Genomic DNA, 10043 nt, shown 5'->3' on the forward strand with positions numbered 1-10043 from the left:
TCCATAGTTGTTAGCTAGATGGTTCCTTCTCTCTTTTTGGATCTCAATACAATGTTCTCCCCCTCTCTTGCGGAGATCTATTCGATGTAAACTCTTTTTGCGGTGTGTTTGTCGAGATCCGATGAATTGTGGGTTTATGATCAAGTTTATCTATGAATAATATTTGAATCTTCTCTGAATTCTTTTATGTATGATTGAGTTATCTTTGCAAGTCTCTTCGAATTATCAGTTTGGTTTGGCCTACTAGATTGGTTCTTCTTGCCATGGGAGAAGTGCTTAGCTTTGGGTTCAATCTTGCGGTGTCCTTGCCCAGTGACAGAAAGGGTTGCAAGGCACGTATTGTATTGTTGCCATCGAGGATAACAAGATGGGGTTTATATCATGTTGCATGAGTTTATCCCTCTACATCATGTCATCTTGCTTAATGCATTACTCTATTCTTATGAACTTAATACTCTAGATGCAGGCAGGAGTCGGTCGATGTGTGGAGTAATAGTAGTAGATGCAGGCCGGAGTCGGTCTACTTGTTATGGACGTGATGCCTATATACATAATCATGCCTAGATAATCTCATAACTATGTGCTTTTCTATCAATTGCTCGACAATAATTTGTTCACCCACCGTAATACTTATGCTATCTCGAGAGAAGCCTCTAGTGAAACCTATGGCCCCCGGGTCTATCTCTTATCATATTTGCTTTCAATATACTTTTATTTGCATCTTTACTTTTTGCATCTATATTACAAAATACCAAAAATATATTTATCTTATCTATCTTTTTTAGATCTCACTTTCGCAAGTGGCCGTGAAGGGATAGACAACCCCTTTATTGCGTTGGTTGCGAGTTCTCAGTTTGTTTGTGTAGGTGCGTGGGACTTTTGAGGAGCCTCCTACTGGATTGATACCTTGGTTCTCAAAATTGAGGGAAATACTTACGCTACACTTTGCTGCATCACCCTCGCCTCTTCGAGGAAAACCAACGCAAGCTCAAGACGTAGCACACACCATATATAATAAAGTACGGTTACGATGTTCGAACACACCATTACGCTGTGCTCTTCCAGGTGGCGTGAGTTGTGAAACAATTCCACATTGTTTTAAATGAAGGCAAAACTCGTAACTCAAATATTCGCCTCCGTGATTAGATCGTAGAAACTTTATTTTCTTGTTACGATTATTCTCCACTTCACTATGAAATTCTTCGATCTTTTCAAATGTTTCATACTTGTGTTTAGTAATGAGATGTATCCATGGAGATGCATAGCAATGAGGAGAAGAGTATGTGTCGGGGATATACCCCGCGGTATGACCCGGCCAGATTCATAACCCGGCTGGGACTTGGTAAACCGGCGGATGGTAAACCGCCGGACAGTTAAGACAGACAGTAATGAATCCACTCGGATCCCAAGGTATATCAAAGCCAATTTTATTTAACAATGATTTGTAATTTAGTAGTGAGCACATAGTAACATATATCATGCAACAACAAAGTCTAACTCTCTTCCTATGCATCGGCATGTCATAAAAGAACAATTCATGCAGACCAAGTAAAGGCCAATGCATAGTATAAGCAGTTTCTTGCAATTCTATCGTGTTGGAAGCATAAGGAGGCGGAGATGTAGTTCCTCTCTCATAATAATTGCAAATAGGAGCAGCAAGCACATGCATATTATATTCATCAAAATCATCATGTGTAGTAGTAAAACAAAACCCATCAATATAATCCTTAATAAGCACAAGCTTCTCCGATATAGTGTAGTTTGGAGAATTCAAAAAGATAATAGGACTATCATGCGTGGGTGCAATAGCAACAATTTCATGTTTAACATAAGGAACAATAGCAAGTTCATCTCCATAAGCATCATTCATATTGGCATCTTGGCCACAAGCATAGCAAGCATCATCAAAAAGGGATATTTCAAGAAAATCAACGGGATCATAGCAATCATCCTTCGGTAAGCACAAAGGGGAATTAAACAATGTATGAGGTGAAGAGTTACTCTCATTAGAAGGTGGGCACGGGTGATCAATCCGCTCTTACTCCTTTTGTTCTTCGCTCACCTCGTCATCTTTTTCATCCAATGAGCTCACAGTTTCATCAATTTATTCTTCCATAGCTTCCTGCAAAATATTAGTCTCTTCTTGGACAGCAGAGACTTTCTCAATAAATGCATTAATATTGCAATTGTATTCATAATTTTAATAGCAATATCTAAGTATAGCAAGATTTTCATGCCTTGAAACTGAATCATCAAAATCATCAAACGCTTTAAACATAGATTCAATCTCATAAGCACCCATAAAAGCAACAAATTCTTCTTTCTTTTATCTCGATCATGCGCGCGTGCGCACACACATCCCACGTATACATGTATACCTCTCACACATGCATGTTCAAGGTCTTTATGTCTCCATACGTAGTTAATTACCCTCAATCCTAACGCCACATCGAATCGTTCTCCTCTTTTGTGCACATAACTTCCGCCTGGATGGGAAAAACACACACTCACACTTAACAATCTCCTTCTAGCTGCCCCCCCCCCACCCCACCCCGGTCGCCTCTCACTCTTCCCCTATATCCCCGAAACAAATAAGACCATCCCTTTGTTTAATTCCCGCCTACATGTACCATCGATATATAGTAGTCTTCTGTGGTGTCTCTCGAACAAACACGTTCTCTCGATGTCGACTCCTCTCACGCGCACACACCTTCTCTTCCCTCCTACGGGCATTTTCTCTCTCGCGCCCCATCGTTGGTGGCCTCTGCCATACACATCACCTCTCTATGATGAAGCCATGCACACTTAAATTACATCCGCCATAGAGGACCCCGGGACACACACACACACACACACACACACACACGCACGCACGCACACACGCACGCACGCACCACCCGCCCGCCCCCACACACACACTAAGACTCCATCTCTCTCTCTCACACACACACACAAACACACACACACCCCCCCACACACACACACTTAGACTCCATCTCTCTCTCTCTCACACACACACAAACTAAGACTCCATCTCTCTCTCTCTCCTCTCTCTCTTTCTCTCTCACTCTCTCTCTCTCACACACACACACACACCACACACGCTAAGACTCCATCTCACACACACATGCTCTAGGCGGAGCATTTGTTCCTACCACCCTTCATCCAACCTTACCCGTATGATAAACAATCACCTTTATTTACTTGCATAACATGGACAGATTCCACTTTACATTAGTAGTGAGCAAACTCATCTGTATACCCTTATAAAAAAACGAGTTGGCGATGATGGTGTGCCTGCCATCTTGTAATATAGACCGTATGATCTATATCTGATGGATAGGAAGCAAACTATGATAATTTTACAAAAGATACCTGCACCTCTCTCAACATCATTATATCCCGCAACCTCATTGATCAGCAATTAAAAAAGGAATAAGTCTCTGGAACAATCTAGCATGCATGGTGGCCGCTGCCGCCTGCCGGCGCCGTCCATCCCCATGCCTCCGCCCATTCCGACCACCAGTCACCACCACGCTCCACTCCTCCTCGCCTTATCTCTCATCTTTCATTTTTTCGATGACATCCTCGAGATACCAGTTTTCCGATAAAATTCTTGAGATATCATTAATTTTTACACATGGGATTACTCCTGCATGGGTCAATCACAACATGTGTTTTGTAAAAAAATGCATATTGATGTTCCGTACAATGCACGAGAATCTTGTTTGTAATTATATAACGCAAATCACAAGCAGGAAGTGACATTTTTTTGACACAACCACGTTAACATGGCCACGTAAATCACGAGCAGGAAGGAGAAGGGAAGCGGGCCGTGGAGTAACGTTTTTACCACAATTTCTTAGGAAACTGAGTGCAATAATTGAGTAGTTTTGCAAACTACCATTACTACTACACCTGAAATGGTTCAAAACCTATACTCCCTTGACAGCGCATGCTTCCCGCCTGAAATGGTCAGCGTCTCCTGGAGCGTCAGTGCCGCATTAATGCCCGGCCAGAGCAGAGGCGACCTCTCACTGGCGCCGGCTTTGAAGTGGCGCAACGGCCGAGAGAGCGCCGCTTCCCGGTGCACGCAACTGCTCCGCGTCGAGACTGGCCATAGGCCCTATTTGGATCCATGGATTAGAGTTAGTTTGAGCTAGTTGGGGCTCAAATAGCCCTAAAGTATCCAAGCATGAGGGTTTAAATTGGAGCAAGTTGCACCGAACCCACCAAAAAAACTATCCCACCCAAGAGGTGCTAACTGGAGATAGTTCTCATTGGGACCACTGAAAAATCACTTTTCTCTCTCCATGAAGTGCATTTATTGTCAATCTAACCCTGTCACCCAAACACCTCTTTGGCTACAGTTAGTTCAGGGTTAGTCATGAGTTAGTCTAACCTCTAGCTAAGTTAGGGTATAAAATAGGATCAGTATAGGACATGCAAGTTGCTCAAAGCATACAGGCAAATTCGTATGTGAAATGATTCTTTTCTTTTTGAAAACGGAACGTGAAAGGAATTTTTTTTAGAATTCTCTTGGCATGTCGCTAACATGTGATAGTTAACCGACCTCAATAGACGGCAGAAATGCCAGCCCGCCGCACTTTGATAGAGACGAGGAGGGAGAAGCGATATAGGCTGCTGGATTACTAGAGATAGGTGCCGCACGGAAGCCAAGAAATATGGTGATAGTGTGGGTTAGCCATGTACTAGTATGATGTAACTACACTGGGTTGTTGTGTTTCGTACTCTTCCAGTCCACTGTGGAGATGATTGGTTAATTTTATATCGCTGAATAATATTAAATATTATGAGTGCAAACGCTCCACCACGAGGTTCCTTGCTCCTTCTCAGTCATCTGGAATCTATGTTCTTCCACTCTAATTTTTTACGTGAGCTTTGTTCATCCTTTTGCCAACACGCGAGACATCTAGCATCAAGGCGCACGTGTTATGCAACGATCGTTCCATCTATATGAAGAACACGTGGCACTGGAACTACGAGACGGACATGTACCCAGGAGTGGACGTACGAACCTGAGTAATGTAGCGCAGTAAGTGAAGTAGAAAGGCACAAATGGTATGAACATGCGTGGCATACAGGGTGTGTTTGGTTGCGTTATCGTCTCAGCATAGTTGTTCCCTCTTCATGCATGCTCAACTCAATACCCCTCTTCATGCATGCTTCTAGTGTATTTGTGCTAAACTAGTGTGGACTCATGCACCCTCCATACACTCTATCAAACACCCAAAAGTAGGTCGAGAAGGGAACTCTTGGGCGGCATTTGTCTCTTACTACGTACTACCACTAAATGTTGTACGTGCAATGCACGGTGATGTTATGGAGTACGTGTCTAAGTACTCTACTACTACTATATTAGTTGGAGGCACATATTAACTTTTATATTTGTTTATGTGTATGCCCCGAGACCTTCCAACTAGACGTGTCTTTCTCTCCAGGTCGCACTTTGTATCGTTCATACAGCTAAGTACTACTACGTGTGGTCTCCGACCCAGAAATGGAAGAAGTGGAGACGCTCTACACTACTAGGGAAAAGACTACTAGGAGCGCGGGTAAAATAGCTACTAGTAGCGCGGGTACCTGCGCTACTAGTATCGCGCTACAGCTAATAGTTAGTAGTAGCGTGGGTTAAACCCGCGCTACTACTAACTTTGTTACTAGTAGCGTGTGCAACCCACGCTACTACTATTACGTACACGCGTTACTACTAATGAAATAGTAGTAGCGTGGGTAAACAACCAAGTATCCTATATACTAGTAGCGCTCAGTTTCGTCCCCAGGTTACTACTAACTTATTAGGAATTAAAAAAAGGGACAATTGCATTTTTACCCCTAGTTGGTTCCTACCCACGGGTTTTGCCCTTACTTTTCGAGCTTGCTCAGTTTTGCCCTTACTTTTTCCATCAAGGTCCCTCGAATGCCCTTTGACCGTTTGACCAAAACTTTGAAAATTCATAACTAATTCATACGAACTTAGAAAAATACAAATAAGATATCAAAATGTTCAGATAAACATTACCTTTATGGGCATATCATTTGCATTCAGGACAACAACATCGTTTAAACTACTCGAGGTAATTAATGTTATTAACATTATTAAAAATAAATAGGTATAAACAATATTTTTTTCATGAATAAAAATTACATGCAAATGTAGGTGATGTTTTCTGAACATCCCGATAACTTATTTGCATTTTTCTGAGTTTGTATCAACTTGTTATGAATGTTCTAACGACTTTGACCATTATTTGGAAACTTCATAACAAGTTGATACGAACTACGGAAAATGCAAATAAGGTATCGGGATGTTCAGAAAACATCACCTACATTTGCATATAATTTTTATTCATGAAAAAAATATTGTTTATACCTATTTATTTTTAATAATGTTAATAACATTAATTACCTTGGGTAGTTTAAATGATGCTTTTGTCCTGAATGCAAATGATATGCCCATAAAGGTAATGTTTATATGAACATTTTGATATCTTATTTGCATTTTTCTGAGTTCATATGAATTAGTTATGAATTTTCAAAGTTTTGGTCAAACGGTCAAAGGGCATTCGAGGGACCTCAATGGAAAAAGTAAGGGCAAAACTGAGCAAGCTCGAAAAGTAAGGGGAAAACCCGTGGGTAGGAACCAACTAGGGGTAAAAATGCAATTGTCCCTTAAAAAAATAAACCAGTACACATCATTACCAGCATTAGAACACATCCAGTAAAAGAATACATAATTGACATGGGCTCCTATTTCATGGTTAACTGGACACCGAAGGCAATAAATTAGCCAAAACCCCATCATTATGCATTGGTACTCACGATTCACCACTTCAAAGAAAATGCAAGTATGTATGTCATTAACAATTGCAAACATAGTTGTTGTATCTACTATCACACAGCTCTACCTGTTCTCACTCCAATAACAAGAAAAATGAAAAGGAAAAATAGAGATAATCTGCCGCAATTGCACTTCGGTGTCATGGATTCAGTCTGCCGCTTCAACATCTCATTATATCGCAAGAAGCTGTTAAGGCACCACTCTACTTAGTATATCCCAGGTGCTTTCTGCAATTGGCACAGAAACAGCAAATATTCATCAAAGTTTTGCTTCCAAATGTAATTTATTGTTTGTATCCTTCTTTCCAAATTTAGAATCATACCTCTTAGAAGTATCTTTCACGTGATCCTCATCAGCAGACTCGGAGGTGTGATTGTCATGGTAAGCATCGGTTGCATCAGGGTCATATTCACCTAGAACATACTCTTGGATAACCTTCAACAAAAGATATACACTCAATAAGGCAACTCAAAAGTGCTAGCAACTACGGCGTGCAAAGCATGCACATATGTAACTGAAGCCACAGTAGAGCTATACCAACTACGACGTGCATACATGACATTGTGAAAGCATGAAGATATGTGATTGGAGCCGTATTACACTATTTGAGCAAAAAAATGTTTGCTTCTTTCACAATGTAAATTATGGTCTCTCCTCTTAAAGCTAGCAATATGTGTACCGAAACAAGTCAGAATTAGTTTTTGTTTAGGGTAGAAAGATCAACATAAGCACAATCTATTTACTGTGACCCTCACAAAGAAAACGGCTTACCTTCTCATTCTCTACATCAACTTGTCAGATTTTCCCATAATAGCAGAATTCATAACACCACCAACCTTCATGCTGTGTCAACAACAACAGTAACAATCAGATTGTTTTTCAGGCATTCCATTAGCCTGGCACACATGTACAAGACCAAACATATATCCCAGATGCTCATCATGCACAAAGAAAGAGTTGTATGCTCACCCTGTAAAAGCACTGGTCTTTGAGAACCTCCAGCAGTTCATCTGGTTCCTTTGGCAGGAGTACAAAGATTAATGTCAAGTCTCTGAAGGAGTCTTTAGTTACCAAAGGTAAGAAATGTAGCCAGTGCTTATATAGATATATTGTCATAAACTCAAAAGGGGCACAACACTATCTTAATAACAGAGGGAGGAGATGAACAGAGGGTAAGGGGGAGAAGAGAAATGCTCACCTTTCCCCACTTTGGAGGAGAACCATTGTAAATTGTAATAAAGTGTAAAGATTCAGAAAAGTTACTAAACAGCAGAAGCAGAGGCCAAAATTTAGAAAAGTTACTAAACAGCAGAAGCAGATGCAAATTTTGCCTGCATGGAGTATTACAGTAACACAAGGATTTTGCCTGCATAAGAATAGGGGCTTCAGGATGTTCCTCTGAATTTTGATGTGCCATATTTCTTTAAGGAAAGGCCATTTACTTTTAATCTTTCAGCATAGATCAGTACTCATACTATGTTCCAGATTGTACTCCCAAACTGGTAACTAAATTACGGTAACAATAAGTTCAGTTTTCATGTACTAATTCTGCCATAAATTCAGTTTTCAAGATTCTACACTAAATATGCAGTATTATACTAGTTACATTTTGATTTTTGCGGGTAATCTGATGCATGGCTCACTCACCTATTTGGAACACAGGGAACAACTTCTATCTATACGTGGTCATGCAATAGAACAACTGAGAGAGGGAGCTGAAATCAGTGAAAGATGCCAAACTACAGTGACCTCAAATATGCTTGCACTTACTTTGGCAAGACCAAACTAAGTCCGATCAAGGATCCACCTATAGAAAAAGACAGCATCCATCTAAGCCGTTTCAATTCAATCAAGGATCATAGAGTATTGCCAGTCAATTGTTTCTGATTAGTAAGCATTGAGTCTTAAGAGGGATTTTCCTCCAACAGCTGTGAATAACAAACAAATCTACCATTTATGATCAATCCAACAAACAAAACTAAATAGCATTGGCCAACTGGTACGAATGATGGTTGCACAAAACCAAGTTAGTTCACAACGAGGACTACACCACTATCATGTAAACTAGAGAACAAATTTCACAGACGGACACTAAATCCTTAACTTAAGGTCTCAGTCGCCATTCTGAAATTACAAGGTTGCCAGCAATTAATAGCAGAGCAGGAGCAAATCAGATCTATACAGAAATAGGTAGTTCACTATTTGGGCGTTCAACTACAAGTGTATTAAGCGAACCATCACTCACCGCCTTGCGCAGCTTCTTGACAAGGGCCATCGGCTTCCTCTTCAGACTCCTCGAGAACCTAACCAATCCCAGCACAAATCAAATCAACAAGCCGGATCAGAGCAAAGACAACCGGAGTCAGCCATAGTTGCAGATCCGTGGTGCAAAGGAGGTTGCGCGTTACCTTCTGCGGGCGCGGACAGGGAAGAGGCCGACCAGGTCCTCGCTGGACATGTCGAGGAGAGCGTCAAGGTCCACGCAACGGTAGCTGAACTTGCGGAATGTCCTCTTCTTGGGACCGGCGGCCGCCACCTCGGGGTCAACATCAACGTCCGCCTGCGATGAGAAAACAGCGCGCACGTCAGAGGGGGAGGGACGGGCCATGGGTGGGTCGTGGGTGGGTCGCGGCAGCCTGAGCTAGGGCTTCGGGCGCCGAGAGAGGCAGCGGCTACTGGTGAGGTGGGGGGCGCTGGCGGTGGGGTTGGGGGAGCGTTGCGCGTGGCCGGTACTCGCCGGAACCGGCCGGCGTGGGTGGGGGCGGCGGCGAGTAGATCTTGGGGAGAGCAGCCGGGGTGGAGTGCCGGTGGAGTGGATCGTGGGGAGAGAGTTTTTTTAGGATGAGAGAGAGAGAGAGAGAGTGGTGGGGTGGGAGTGGATCGGGCCGGGGTGGATGGACACGCTTAGTAGTAGCGTGGGGTTCTTACCTGCGCTATAGCTAGTTACTTAGTAGTAGCGCAGGTTTTATACCCCTCGCTACTACTATTTCCTGTCCCGGGGGCATGGTGGAAATCACTTAGTAGCAGCGCGGATTTATACCACTCGCTACTACTATCAACTTAGTAGTAGCGTGGTTTTTATGCCCCTCGCTACTGCTAATTAGCAGTAGCGCATCTTTTTAGACCATGCTACTAATAAACTTCTATGTATAAGGTTTTTCCTAATAGTGCTACCATGCTA

General features: G+C 42.3%; 1 protein-coding gene across 1 annotated transcript; it reads right to left on the bottom strand.

Moving 5' to 3' along the window:
• Window positions 1–8974: 8974 nt before the first annotated feature.
• LOC123067228 (40S ribosomal protein S15-like) lies at window positions 8975–9532 on the bottom strand. Its single transcript, XM_044490121.1, has 3 exons — window positions 9271–9532; window positions 9108–9165; window positions 8975–8986 (listed from the first exon to the last, which is right to left on the bottom strand). The coding sequence occupies exons 1-3, from the start codon at window positions 9468–9470 to the stop codon at window positions 8975–8977; spliced, it is 270 nt and encodes an 89-aa protein (XP_044346056.1). The 5' UTR covers window positions 9471–9532.
• Between the last annotated feature and the right edge of the window lie 511 nt (window positions 9533–10043).

The sequence above is a fragment of the Triticum aestivum genome, chromosome 3B (genome assembly GCF_018294505.1).
Source record: "Triticum aestivum cultivar Chinese Spring chromosome 3B, IWGSC CS RefSeq v2.1, whole genome shotgun sequence".
NCBI lineage: Eukaryota > Viridiplantae > Streptophyta > Magnoliopsida > Poales > Poaceae > Triticum > Triticum aestivum.